General features: G+C 45.3%; 1 protein-coding gene across 8 annotated transcripts in view; it reads right to left on the bottom strand.

Moving 5' to 3' along the window:
- The window catches only part of GRK3 (G protein-coupled receptor kinase 3), a 128,145-nt gene extending 114,173 nt beyond the window's left edge, over positions 1-13,972 (bottom strand). For 5 of the 8 annotated variants that reach the window (XR_010407438.1, XR_010407437.1, XR_010407439.1 and 2 more), the window contains exon 1: positions 13,773-13,971. Coding sequence is in view for 3 of the 8 variants with exons in the window: in XM_045887429.3 (XP_045743385.1) it covers positions 13,773-13,885 (113 nt within the window). In the remaining 5 variants the exon portion in view is untranslated. Of the gene's footprint in view, positions 1-13,772 lie in introns of all 8 variants that reach the window. The other 3 variants (XM_064578564.1, XM_045887430.3, XM_045887431.3) reach the window with 2 other exon arrangements.
- Between the last annotated feature and the right edge of the window lie 491 nt (positions 13,973-14,463).

Genomic DNA, 14,463 nt, shown 5'->3' with positions numbered 1-14,463 from the left:
AGAGGGAGACACACACTCCCCGCCGAGCAGGGAGCCCGATGCGCGACTTGATCCCAGGACTCTGGGATCATGACCTGAGCCGAAGGCAGGTGCTTAACCAATTGAGCCACCCAGGCATCCCTTTCCCTCAGTTTTCAAAGTATTTTAAAGCTTGAAACCTCTGACTGCATGTCATTCTACCCTTACTACCTCAGTTTGCATTTCTAAAGATTAGGGACACTTTCCTTACATAAATACAATCTATGATTATTATTCCCCAACACCCCCCCGCCCCAGAAATAATAACTCCTGAAGATCTACTACCCAGTTCCCATTCAAATTTCCAAAATTCTTTCAGAGGTGGCTTTTGAGCCAGGATCTAATCTAATGTAATCAAGATCACACATTCATTGGCCTGTTCTCCCTCTCCAATCTGTTATAATCCAGAGTATCTCCCTCTCTCCACCACCCACTTGTTATCGTCACACCAGTGACTTACTGAGGACACCAAGATAGCGGTCTGGAGGAGGGCTCCCATTCTGGATTTATCTGTTCACTTCCTCCTAAGGCCAATCTGTTCCTCTATTTCCTGTAAGCTCAAAGTTTACCTCTAAAGACTGGATTATATTCGAGGCCAACATTTGGGAGTGAGAATGGCCTTGGTACTGGATGGTCTTGGTATTTCATATTGCCTCGCCTAAGAAGGTACATAGGTATTTTTTCTTATTGATGTGAAAATTACTTAGAAAACTGAGTTGGTGATAGTCTGATTTCTCCTTTTCAAATTCCCCGCGACATTTCATCTATTGGGTTCATACTCTGATGACCTTTGCCTACATCAACACTTCCATGAAGGGTTGCAAAAATGGGGGCGCCTGGGTGGCTCAGTCGTTAAGCATCTACCTTTGGCTCAGGTCATGATCCCAGGGTCCTGGGATCGAGTCCTGCGTCGGGTTCCCTGCTCTGCGGGAAGCCTCTCCCACTCCCCCAGCTTGTGTTCCCTCTCTCTCTCTCTCGCTGTGTCTCTGTCAAATAAATAAATAAAATCTTAAAAAAAAAAAAAAAAGAGTTGCACAAATGATGACTCTTCGAACATTTGCTGCAATCCTATAAGGAAGAATTATGTCCCATCAAGTAGGACTTTCTGATCACCCTCAGATGTAGCTCTTGCAGGAAAAGTAAGAAAAGTGCTAAATTCTTTACCTTTTTGATTGTCACTTCTTGGGGATGGAGTTGGTACCATATTTTGAGCACCAGTGGTGATCAGTAAGGTGTTCTGTTTTTATCCGTGTTGTTTGGGGATCTCCCTTTCTGGTATCATGGATGTATTAGCCTCCTACTGCTGCTATAACAAAGTACCTCAAACCTGGGGGCTTCAAACAAGAGAAGTGTATTAGCTCACAGATGTGCAGGTCAGAAGTCTGGAATGGGTCTTGCTCAGCTAAGATCGAAGTGCCAGCACGGCTTTGTTCCTAGTGGAGGCTCTAGGGGACTATCCATCGCCTTATCTTTGTGAGCTTCGAGAAGCCACCCACATTCCTTGGTCTGTGACTCCATTCTACCATCAAAGCCAGCAAAGGGCAGATGTTCCTTCTCATGCTACCGCACTCTGACTCTGACTCGCCTCCCTTCCTTGCAATGGTTCTGGGCACAGCCGGATAACTCAGGATAATAACCTCTTATTTTAAAGTCTGCACATCAGCTGCCTGAATTACATCTGCATCCTAATACTTTCTTGCCATGTTAACGTTCACATACTCACAGGTTCTGGGGACTAGGTCGTGGACATCTGGGGGGCGGGGGGCTGCTATTATTCTGCCCACCACAAGGGCCTGAATATATTCAGAGTATTTTCATCAACTGGAGCCATATTCTTTTGATAGTCACACTGTCCTGCCTTGGCCAGTGAGGACCCCTTCTTTCTGCCCCTGCACTTGTGAGATCTGGTGCCCACCCCAACTCTTGGATGACTCCTTTTCCTGATACAACAGATAACAGAAGCTCCAGGCTCTTCTTGCCCAGGCCCTGCCCACGCCCAGAGGCAGGTGTGTTTGTGAAGGGTACCCACTGCAAGAGGACAGCAGTTATCTCTCGGGCTTTTCCACGGCTGGAGCTGAGACATATATGTATGTGATAAGACCCTCCCCTCAAAAAAAATCATGAATTTAAAATGACTTTCCAATTCAAATTTAACCAGGGTTTTTACTTAGCTCTTGTCTTGTACTCCTGTATCTCTTCATTTACATTTAAAATCTTGGTTCTTATTACCCGGCTGTATTTACATAGTCTATATGAAATGATTTTAAACTAACAATAACATTAACACTTCTGAAGGCAGCCCTATTTATCCTTAAAACATACAGGACAATTTGGCATCATCTTGCAAAACTGAAAACGCCCCTCTCCTACTTCTAGGGGTCTATTCTACAGGCCCAAACATACCCAGGTCAGCACATTCGCTGCCATGGCGCTTGTGATTATGAACACCGGGTTAGGTCAGCAACGGTTTTATGATGCATCATGCAGCAATTCAAAAGACTGAGAAGCCTCTCCACGTTACCAATGAGGACAAGCTGAACATGTCTCAGTAGGTACAGAGGGCAGGTTGTAAAGGGACTCACTACTTTGTTCCTGACAAACACAACCCCATCCCAGGATGATGTCAACAACCTTTCTGTGTGAAGGTTAAATGTGCAACCTGTTTCATTAATTTCCTATCACCATTTAGAATGGCCTGTTAACAAGGTTAACATGAAAAATCCTTTACGTATCCAGAGTAAACAGACAAGTAGGTTCAAGCCAAGGATACGCATGTACTGCTGATGTGCAGAGAGAGAGAATTTTACTTTTTGTTTTTTGAGATAAGGGTACCTGTGAAAGTACAAGAAGATGTCTAGGGTCAGAAAACATTAAGAAACTTTGACATGTAGCCTTTCTCAATTTATAACATGGCCATTGTTAATGATAACTAACTCTATTACTGAACATGAAATTTATGATACCTTGTCTTTTAAGGAATTATTCATATATTTATTATTAAATCAACATCTCCAATGAAATTATATGTGAGCTACCAGAGTACCTTATCAGATCCCTATAGTTGATAACCCTTACTGGGTGAAAACAATTCATTTTCAAAGATTTTATTTATTTGTCAGAGAGAGAGAGAGCGAACATAAGCAGGAGGAGAGGCAGAGGGAGAGGGAGAAGCAGACTCCCCGCTGAGCAGGGAACCTGATGTGATGCAGGGCTCGATCGATCGTGACCTGAGCCGAAGGCAGATGCTTAACCGACTGAGCCACCCAGGTGTCCTGACAATTCATTTTCAAACTGTGTTGGTAATATCTGAAATTGACACTGTTCTAAGAACCTTCTTTTCTTAGATGATTCATATGGCAGAAGATAGTCTGTAGGTATCTATTAAAATGCAGTTTTGAGCCCTTTGCTAGCAATGTGATCTTGAACAATTCGTTTCTCTCTGAACCTGAATTTCCTCCTTCTAAAGGAGATGATGAGTATTGTAGAGCCATTTCCAAGAATCTGAAAATAAGGAAGAAAGCGTGCCCTCTGAGAGTAAAGATTTAAATCAATACGTAACACAAAGGGCAGAGAAATGCCAAAGTTTCCTGGGCTGGCTGGCCCTGGCTGTGGCTTCAGTAACTGTCTTATGAGATCCAGAGGAGGTCTGCCCCCCAGTGAGAACCGGAAGGACGGGTCATCACAGAAGTCATCACTGCCAGGGAATTCAAGGACTTCACATCCAGCGTAAAGCCACCCCGTGGGGAAGTGACTTGGTCCCAGCTACTGAAACTGATAAGCCTCAGGCTAGACGCTTCTGACCCCTCGGGACATTCCAACCCCTTCGGCCATGAGCCCATGCAGGCTGCCCTACCTTCTGAGGAACAGTACACCTCCGCGAGGGAAACTCCCAGGAGAGAATGCTCTGGTCACACAGCCTTCAGGCATCTGAACAGCTTAGTGTTGAGCATAAAGTAGTAAATCTGATACTCTACTTAGTTTGGCTTTTCAGATAAATCTACTAGGTGAATTAGTGCATTCTGGGGAGTGGGAGCCTCTAGCTTCATCTGATTCTCAAGAGGGTCTTTATAGAATAAGAACCATTGGGCACGAGGAAAAATATGGGTTAGTCAGGCAGACTTGGCTGATTGGCATGCATTTTACTGTAAGAGACAGACGTGCTCACTGCAGTGATAAAATCTAGTTTCTGGGTCCGAATGGCTGAGGGTCATCCCAGAGACCACAGGAAGGACACTAGTGTCTAAGGAGACAGCCCAAACAGACAAAACGTACCTTTCAATATGGTGGACAAGTCTGGAGCATTTTTTTTTCTTTTTTAAACTTCTACCTACCACAATAGAGGATAACTGTAAAAACTAAAAACAGTATATACAAGTATTAGTGAGGTTTTTTAACTCTCAATTCAAATCTATCAAATAAATATGAAATAAATGATCAGCTCTCGCTGATATACACATACAGATCTAAATGTTAAGTCCAACAAGTGGATCGCCATGGAGATCCTTTCAGTATTGACCCAAGTCACGTCCCAGTTCTGGAGAGAGCTTCCAAAGAGGAGAAGGTTGGAATCAGGGACGCCTGGGTGGCTCAGTCGTTAGGTGTCTGCCTTCAGCTCAGGTCATGATCCCGGGGTCCTGGGATCGAGCCCCACATCAGGCTCCCTGCTCAGCGGGAAGCCTGCTTCTCCCTCTCCCACTCCCCCTGCTTCTGCTCCCTCTCTCACTGTCTCTCTCTGTGTCAAATAAATAAATAAAATCTTAAAAAAAAAAAAAAAAAGAAGGTTGGAATCAATGAGGCACTTCCAAAGAGTCTTGCTTTTTCTTTCTGTTCTGCCATCACAGACCCTACCCCTAGATCCCTAGATGGTCATGAGATAACCAGTACGAAAAGGCCAGGAAAAAATAAGCTTTTCTTATTTTGTAACCTGATCTTTTTTTTTTTTTTTTTTAAATAATTTGAACACCCTTTCCCCATTAAGAAGGGCACTTTAGTGAAAAGACAGAGACACACAGAGACACTGGCTGGTTTTCCTTATGGAATAAAAAACCAAGCAAACGATTGAACCCTAAGAGATCCCTGACCACAGAAACTGTCACACTTCTTTGGGGGGTGGGGGGAGATCATGAACCTAAGTATATCCCCTCTCATGCATGACTCAGAAACTGCTAATGTGCAGAAAACACCTTCCCCTTCTAGGCCAGTTCTAGTTGTGACATTTTGCATAAATAATCAGCTTTTCTCCACTGCCGGTGGCAACCAAAGAGAAGGAAGCAAGTCCTAAATGGAGCACAGAAGACAGCACAAAAGCTTTACACTCTAGTCTATACTTAACGTTGGGATGACAAAAGCCACCGCATAATTAGGGTGTCATTAGAAGAAAAGAAATAGTAAACATAGCTAAGGAAAGAATGACCGATGAAAGAGGAGTATTAAAATCCCTTGACCTTGCCTGTTAGGGTTAGTTCTGTTTCTAAATGGAGTCTAGGTACCTCGTTTACCACCCCCTCCCAACCAAATAGCGAAAGTCTCATATTTGTAAAAGAAGACACATCTGAAATGTCATCTCAGCTTTAGACAGTCACAATGCAAAATGAAAGCGTGCCATACCCGACAGCTGTGTACCTGCCTTCCCATGTAGCTTCGAGTTCATTTTTAACTTAAGCCCTTATCGAACACAATGCAGATACAGAACATTTAGAGTAACCTGAAAATACAACCAGAGTGCTCTTTCTAGAAAAATAACAAAAAACAATGGACTGACTTAATTACACAAAGCACAAACACGGAGAGCGCATTCTTCAGTCAACGTGCCCTGCTGAACACGGAGATGCTTGCTGCCTTCCCCAGCAAACTCCTAATGGAGTTGTAGGTATAAGTTCTTGAATGTATGAAACATAAGCCCTAAAATCCTCAGAAAAAGACTTTTGCAGCATAATTACAGCTCATTCTCTTCCTAAAATATTTTAGCCTATACTTATCTAAGAAGTATACAGGGCCTGGAACTTACTTAGCACTTGGCAAGTGGCAGTCCCTGTCATAATACACGTGTAATCTATCCTAGCTTCCAAATTCTGACTTAATGGAAATGTTAATCCCCTAATCAAACTCATGTAATGAATTTTAAATCACTGGAGGAACCAAAACTTTTCTCCCCATAATGGAACTTTAGGGACTCAAACATACACTTGAAATACGATTTTTCACTCGTTTTACCATCACTGAATTAATTATAGTAATTTTACAGGTATCTTTTTAGTCTTTGTAAATTTTAATATTCTCATTTAGCCAGGTAATGTTCAGACTGATAAGCAGAGATTACACAGAGTACATACAGACTTCAGCTAGATTTAGGGAGTGACTAAAGGAACAGGGGGACAGTTTCCCATGAAAGCCACTGTGGGATGGGGAGCTGCCCTCAGATATTGGAAAACCTGTCACTTTTTATAAGGGATTAAACTTGTTTGGCATAACCACAAAAGGAGAGCAAAAGAACAGCGCACAGAATGACTGCAAAAGAGCTTTCCAATACCACAGAGCTTCCAAAGATGTTCCTCAAAGATGACCTGCCTGGACATCAGACAGGGACGTCACCCATCCAATGTATGACTAAATTGGATGCCCTCCAAGATGTTTTCAAACATGAGATACTACACTGCTATGTTATTAACATGCAATCTATTAATGTCTAAGGAATACTGAAATGAATCCCCTTATGCTCAATACACTGAAGCCAGCTGCTTTTAGCCTATGATTTTGGGTTCATTTTACGGAAGCAAAGACCTCCAAAGGATGAGTTAACTCTCCTAATTGCTTAGTTATCTGTATTTAAGAGTAGCATGCTTGTTAACTCTATGTACTAAGGTCAACATAGCCCAGAGCCTAATGGATAGATGATGGATTAATGGAAAGATGGGTGGAGGAGGGGATGGATGGATGGATGGATGGATGGTTGGATGGAAAGAAGGAAGGAAGGACAGACAGATGGACGGATGGATGGATGGAAGAAAGAATGGATGGAAGGATGGAAGGATAGATGGATGGACCAAAGGAAGAAAGAATGGATAGAAGGATGGGTGGATGGAAGGATGGATGGATGAATGGATGGATGGAAGGATGGATGGATGGGTGGGCGGATGGAAGGAAGGAAGAAAAAGAGGGATGGTAGAAGGGGAATAAGAGGGAGGAGTAGAAAAGAAAAAGAACTGAGTGAGGCATCATGTGTACAAGGTTCTAGACAGACAATGCCACCACAAAGCAAGAGGAAGAAAACTGAGAAGAAATCTGGGAAATTCACTTACTTATGTGTCTAAGGGTCAACATTTGCTCTTTGCTGCTTGAGCCAACAAACCAACTTTTCAGAAGTCCTGGCTCCCAAGCCTGCTTCCTCAGAGCACAAGGGGCTCCACGCACTGCTGCTTTATATCTGCTACTGTTTTGTACTTTCTCAAGGTGTCACGTTTTGTGTTACATATAATCCCTACAGCAACCACCTGTGGTGTAAATAAAAGAAAAATCACCCTTTAATATTTCATCCAATCCTTTCCTGAGTTATCCATGTTTGAAATTAATGTTCTCTCTTGTTTACAAATATACTGCATGGATAGAAAATGCTCACAAGAGACAGACTGGGGGGGGGGCGCGTAGGGCATTTTGTTATCAGAAATGAATAGATACATATTGTACAGACAGGGAAAACTAAATATAGTGAATTTAAGTGACTTACTAAGGGCCCATGGCAAGTTGCCAGTGGAATCGGGTCCATAGTTCCTGGTTTCTGATCTAGAACTCTATCACAGTACAGCAGGTAGTAGAGAGGACCCAGGGATGAAACAGATGACCTTCAAGTTCACCAAGGATGAAGCTCTGGCCTAGGTACCTTCATATAATCACCTCTTCCTACTCCTGAGACCCCGGAAGAAGGAAATGGCAGCAGACAAGAACACAGGTCAAGGCTGGGTCGAGGCTGACTGTCACAAAACACCAATCGCAGGGTAAATGAACTATAAAGATATTTTCACTGTCCTCTCTATACCGCCCTATATAGAGAGTTCTACAATCTGCAGATGCTCCATGTTGAAGCACAGATGACCCAGGAGAAGACTTCCAAAATTAGAAGAAACATTTACAGAATATGGGAAGCCAGGGTATTACTTCTCCCCCTGCATTTTATTTTAGACCCACAGAGCAGTCAAGAAAGGCCCAGGGGTTGTAAGTGCTGATCAATGACAAAAACAGAGAAGAATAAAGACGTGAGAAACAGTAGGAGCAGAAGCAGGTCCGGGGACATCCAGCCTAGTGAGCATGGAAGTTTCTAAACATACAAAGGATTTCACGACAATGGAGTGAAAGTTGCCCAGCCCATGGTCTCCATTACCCCACTGTCAATGTCCAGAGAAGGATAGGACAGATGAGACCACCCCGCACACAAAACCTGTTTTCATCAAAATTTTCAGCATTCCTCAAACACTTGGTGTTTTAACAAAGGTGGATTGTTTTGAATGAGAAAGTGATTTTTTTATCACAAATAAAGCCAAAAATATTGTTTCGCCCCTTTACTCTTTTTCCCAAAATGGAAATATCTGAAGAGGGGGGAGGGGGACAGGGGCTGCTCTTTTTCCAAATAGTAACTCCCACAGAAATTCTGTTTGGGGCAGGAGGGGCGGGGGGGGGGAATGCTGAGGCAGTCTCTTCTACAAATTTCTCAGCGGCAAGGTTGCACTTCTTATGTTGAACAGAATAGGCATTTAACCCTCGAGCTCCTCATGGGAAATAAGGAAGAAACTGCTTATTCACTTAGTCATAATTACCGCTTTCCAGGTCCCAGAGGAATAGCTTTTCTCCGTCAGTCTCTGAGGACGGTCCTGACTTTTCAGATGCTGCACCAGCAGCTGATAGACAAGGCCCATAAAATATACTTTATATTTTATATCCCCAAATGAAAAAGTATCACTGTGTCGTCTGTTCCTTGCAAAAGAAAAGGTGAGGGGTGCTCCTTATTCCTGTTGGCCCCACGGCACAGACAGGAGGAAAGAACCCGGATTCTGGGAAATCAGGGCTCGACTACACCTTGGCTGCATTTCGGCTGTCACCTGGGCAGAGTTCTTAACAGTGCTGATGAGGCTGATGCTACTCACCAGGCAGCAAGCAGTCTTGTGGGGAACAAATGTACTCATTATGCAAAGTGCCCCGGGAGAGAGTAAGCTCTCAATAAATGGTAGTTGTTCTATTCCTAGTTCATGGAAGTAAAACTTCTCTTTCCCTTATCAGGGCTGCAGGGACCCCAGGCATCCTGCTCTTGCCTACTCTGTGTTTCCTACTCTGCTTTGCCACCCGCTGTCAGATAAAGACCTACACTTCCCTGCTTCAAGCCTTGACGCCCTATCCAACAGTTCCAGTCTTGTCCAAACAGATGTCTGGCAAAGCCAAATTCAGCATGCTGAAAAGCACTTTTAAGACACTGCTTCTAAGAACACATTGCATATACAAACCGGGGCTGCCTGAATCTCAAAGAGATCTACTGGGCTCTCGATTCAAAACATTTCACAATGTTTTGGGCAGCTAGTTCTAAGTCCAAAATTGATTGCACTGGAACATCTATTTCTAAGAATTGACAACTACGCACAGTACTTGCATTTTCAAGTCACTGGCAAAAACTGACTCTGAACCAAGAATGAAATAATAACCGAAAGGTCAGAACAAATTACATTTTGAATGTGTACCGTAGTGGAAAAGAGGCAAGAACACTGCTACCGTTTTATACACAGAAATACTCCTCCCAACGACAAAGAACACTTTTTTTCCTGAAGGCTGTTCATTCTTTCATCACTGACTTTTCAGTTCAAAGTTGGGAGGCAGGGGGGCACACAGGCATAGAATCCCCTACACCCAAAACAGAGAGGACTAGTTCAAAGCCACCACCCACCACTCACGGATTGGGGTTAGGGAACTTACTGAAGAAACTCCATTCCCACAAAAGAAGAAAACTGAGCTACTTTCCAAGATCAATTCCATTTGATAGTTTTACAAATAGGAAGATGCAATATTACCATGTTACTGTGTATACTATGGCTAGATAGCTCTTCAACGGGAATAACTAACAAATTATTCTAAAAACACTTAGCAAACATGAGTTCTATGACGATAGATCATAAAAGCCATCCAAATGCTACTTGTCTGTGGTCAAAGAGAATCTTCAAGAAATTGCACTTTAAAGTAAACATCTTTCTTGAATCAACTGTGTATTTCCCACTAGACTACATACGCCCCTTGAAGGACAATGCTGTGGTTGGGTCCATCACAGTATCCCCATGCCTGGCTTGGAGAAACGGCTCTACAACCACCTATAGAAGTGATGTAATAAAAGGTGTCACAGATGTCCTTAAGGATATTCTAAATGCTCCAGGTAAGTTACAAAGACACTTGCAAATGTTGTTTTCAGAACTTCCTATCATATTGTCTGAATACTTTGGAAGGACGAGCTTTGTAATTAATGATCCAAAACTGTCACTGTCCCAAAATGGACATAGGATGTAGGGGAAGGGTCAAGTTCATGTTACTCAATCTCTTTCAATTCCGTGTGACTCCAAGTCAACTGAATTTCATTCTGATTGGAAAAGGTTAATCAGAGTAACAAGCCTAAAGTACAAGTGGTCTCATGATCCACGGCTTTAAGATGTTGACCCTAGACTCTATCAAATAAAAGGACTTCTTCCCTCACATGGAGTAGGGTAACTGGCACACACATCTGAATGCTCGTGTTTCTAACTGGGCCTGCACAATGAACCCATGGGTCACGGGTTAGTATTCCCAACAGATCCCATTATCAGCTACATTAACTCAACTAATGTTTCAGTAAACTGAAGCAGCTATGTAATCTGAACAAATAGTCAGCTATTATGGGATTTACACTCATTGGTTCGTTAATTAAATAATGTGTCAACATAACAAAATGGTTGCCTCTCGCTATCTCAGAGAAGCAAAATCTCCCCGGGGCAGAATGTTCCATCTTCTGAGAGTCTCCTGTGATAGGCAGGGGACGGCAGACCCGACATTTCATTTAAATTAGCTAGAGATTATGCAGTCCTATTGCTTCTCTGCTTAAAACTGCGTAAGAGGCAAAGCAACTAAAATGAGGAAGCATATAGAATACTCCAGTGATTTCAAATAATAGGGCTGGAAAGAAAAAGTCACTAGTGATGGGCCAATGGCAAGTGTTATGCTCCTCACTGAGATACTAAAAATACAAATCTAAACATCTTTTTCAAGAGCACCAAAGACTGGTGATCACATGGTTCATTCCAAAATGCAGCTGAAAGAGAAACTCTTATCAGAAACCATTTGACCACTATCCTTTACCAACAGAGGCGAATCATACTAGTCTTGCCAGCCACTATGAATATTAACTTTCTTACCATATTGAGAAATCCCCCAATCACCCACCCCGCCCCAAAATCCAGCAGGCAGGCCACTACCTGCCATCCAGTGGTAGATAAAAATCCGAAAGATGTTTTACTTGATAATCTCAATGTAACAGAATCCTAACACATGTAAATGGTCACATTACAAAACTAAAACCAAAGCCACTGAGATAAACACAAAACAAATTAGAATCCTTTGAGGAGGTTCCAATAACCTAATTTAAGAATCTATTTTAAAAAATAGCAACAGAATAATAATTACTAAGAGCTGTTTCCTAAAATTACTCTCCTCTTGATATTTCTCAATTCTAAAATGTCATGAGAAATATGCTCACCATCTCCCAGTTCTGCCTTAAAAGACAGCGTTACCAAAGAGTGCTGCTGAAAAACAAAGGCATTCATACAAGGAAGTGAATATCCTAAACATATAAGTATGTTCTCAAGAGGGACACTAAAAAAGCAGAAGTCACATTAAGTTCAAAAAAAAAAAGAAGTTCCTAATTTTAATATTATATATCGCCCCCACAAAACTGCCAGTGAGTTAAGATTTTTCGATTTTATATAGAGAGACTCCATATATTTAGGACTCCCTGCCCTTTAGGAAGAGTAGAAGAGGCAAAAGAAAAAAGGAATTAAGCACTGAATACCACATTTATAAAAATGCAGTTTTTTAAAAATGAAATTCAGGTTTGGTTTGGGGGTTCTTGTTTTACGTAGCTTCCCATTTGCCAGAAATTTTAAACAGCACTGATTTTCAATGAGCTTCGGATATGTTAGACTCTGGAATCGGAGTGTTAATTTCACAACCCTCCAAAAGGTCTGTACTCTTCCCTGATTTTCCCTGCTTGACATTGCGTATCAAAGAGCACACCCTGCAAGCCCAACAAGATGCATGGACTAACAAAATGGGCAAGCAAGCCAAAAATACCTAACACGCGTTCATTTACACAATTTGGCTTTTTGCAACAAATAACTGAAAGGGGCTGATATTTTCTCTGTCGTAGGGCTCAGGCTCATGAATGGACTTGTAAAAATTATCTGGCGATCACTTAGCATTAAAAGAAAAAAATTTTTTCCTTATGTCAAGATAACAATTTAAGCAAACTTGGGTGTATAGTGCTTGAAACACTGGTGCTTTCAACTGAGAATAGCTTCGGTTTAGATTCTAATATTTTACAAAACTGCATGGTTTCCAACTCACCATATAGAAGATGCCTCTTTTATCATCAATTCTACCAAGAGCTATTTAGCACATTCACTGTACAACTCATGATGGTGTTAATTAGAAAAGAAGCTAAGGAGGAAAATCCAACCCTAATCCTTTGATACACTATTTGAAACTCTATTAATCTGCCGAACGATCTTTTCTGGGGTGGTGCTAATGACACGAACCACTGAAGTCTTTAACTGGTTCCATCAATAATAAATCATTTGCGATATAAAATCACAACTTGGTATGGCCCTCACCAAACCCCTCGCCAATTCAATCGGGCCCTTCTTTGGTCTTTTAAACAAATTCCTGTCTGGAATCAACCATTCAATGTGCGTTTAAAGTGACCACCAGTGGATCTGCAAGTTGAGGAAAGCCGCCGGGATGATACACTTAGCACCAAAAAGAAAACTGTGTGGGTCACAAGCCACTCATCACTGCCTGGGGGCACAAAAGAGGAAAGGATAGGAAGACTGGAAGCGGAACACACTGGACCTCAAGAGGAGCAAGCACTGAAAACTGCACTTTAAGTACCGGGACAAAAGGCAAGGAGCCTGCACTCCCCAGCTAAGGAGCCCATGGGGAGCTGAGGAGAGGACGCAGTTGGCGAAAGGGGCAGCAGGAACCAGAGAAGGAATGACCAGGAGGCAGCCCAGGGGAGCCACAGGCACGGGGCAGGAGCCCATAAGGATGGGGCTGGAGGGGTGACGGAGATGGGGCAGAAGGGATAGGGATGGGGCTCGAAGGGCAGGCATGGGGCAGGAGGGAGCCTTGGCAGAGGAGCACTGACGCCCCTAGGGATGGGGCTGGACCCAGACGCAGGGATGGGACAGAGGGAGCGACAGGGATGGAGCTGGTCCAGCCAAGTCACAACCACATCCCGGCAGCCCGTTGCTGGGGCGCTCTTGCGCTCCGGGCGCCGCGCTGGGCACTTTGGGGCGCTCGCAGCCGGAGTCCCCCCAGCAGCCCTCCGAGGCCCATTTCAGAGACGGGAAAGGCGAGGCCGGGGGCGGGGGTGGGGGGGAACGGCAGAGGCCGAGCGCCCGACCCTCCCGGACGCAGGGGGTCGCTGGCGGCCGCGGGGGGCGGCGGCGCAGGGGGACGGCGCGGGCCCCGGCGCCCGGTACCTGGGCTCCGGCAGCACGATCTTCTTGCTGGCGCGGGCGGCCGGGGTCGCCTTGCTCTTCTCCATCGCCATCAGGTAGCTGACATCGGCCAGCACGGCCTCGAGGTCCGCCATGTTGGCGAGCGGCGGCGGCGGTGGCGGCGGCGGCGGCGGCGGCGGCTCCTCGGGACCCGGACGGGACGCGCTCCCGCCGCCGCCGCCCGCCGCGCCCCGACGTGGGGGGGCCGCCCCGGGGCAGCCCCCCCGCGCGCTCCCGCCCGCGCGCCCCCGCGCCCCGCTCGGCGCCCCGCGCGCGCCTCAGCCTCGCGCCCGCCGGGGTCGCCACGCGCCGCCCCGCCCCCCCGCGCGCGCCCGCCGGCCCGCGCACGCGCTGCCGCCCCCGCCCCTCCCTCCGGGGGTCGGCGGAGAGCGCGCGCCCGGCGGTCGGAGCCCCTCGGCGAGCGGGCGGAGCTGCCCTGCCGGCCCACCCTTCCCTCGTCTCCCGACCGAATGCCCGCGGGCACCGTCCCGCCCTCGCCTCGGGGTGGCCACGGGGGACTTCCTCTCCTCCTCCTCCTCCTCTTTCTCCTCCTTCTCCCCACTTCCCGCTCCCGGCGCGCTCACGCCCCAACTCCCCCGGACCCCTGCCAGCCCGGGGGTGCCCTGGACCCGACGCCCACCACCTAGGGGGCAGCGGGGAGTCCTCCGTGCCC

The sequence above is a fragment of the Mirounga angustirostris genome, unplaced genomic scaffold, assembly GCF_029215605.1.
Source record: "Mirounga angustirostris isolate CCGP_5_RB_7025 unplaced genomic scaffold, mMirAng1.0.hap1 SCAF_14, whole genome shotgun sequence".
Classification (NCBI taxonomy): domain Eukaryota; kingdom Metazoa; phylum Chordata; class Mammalia; order Carnivora; family Phocidae; genus Mirounga; species Mirounga angustirostris.
Note: the sequence above shows the minus strand (reverse complement) of the source record. Positions and strands in the feature narration are given on the sequence as shown.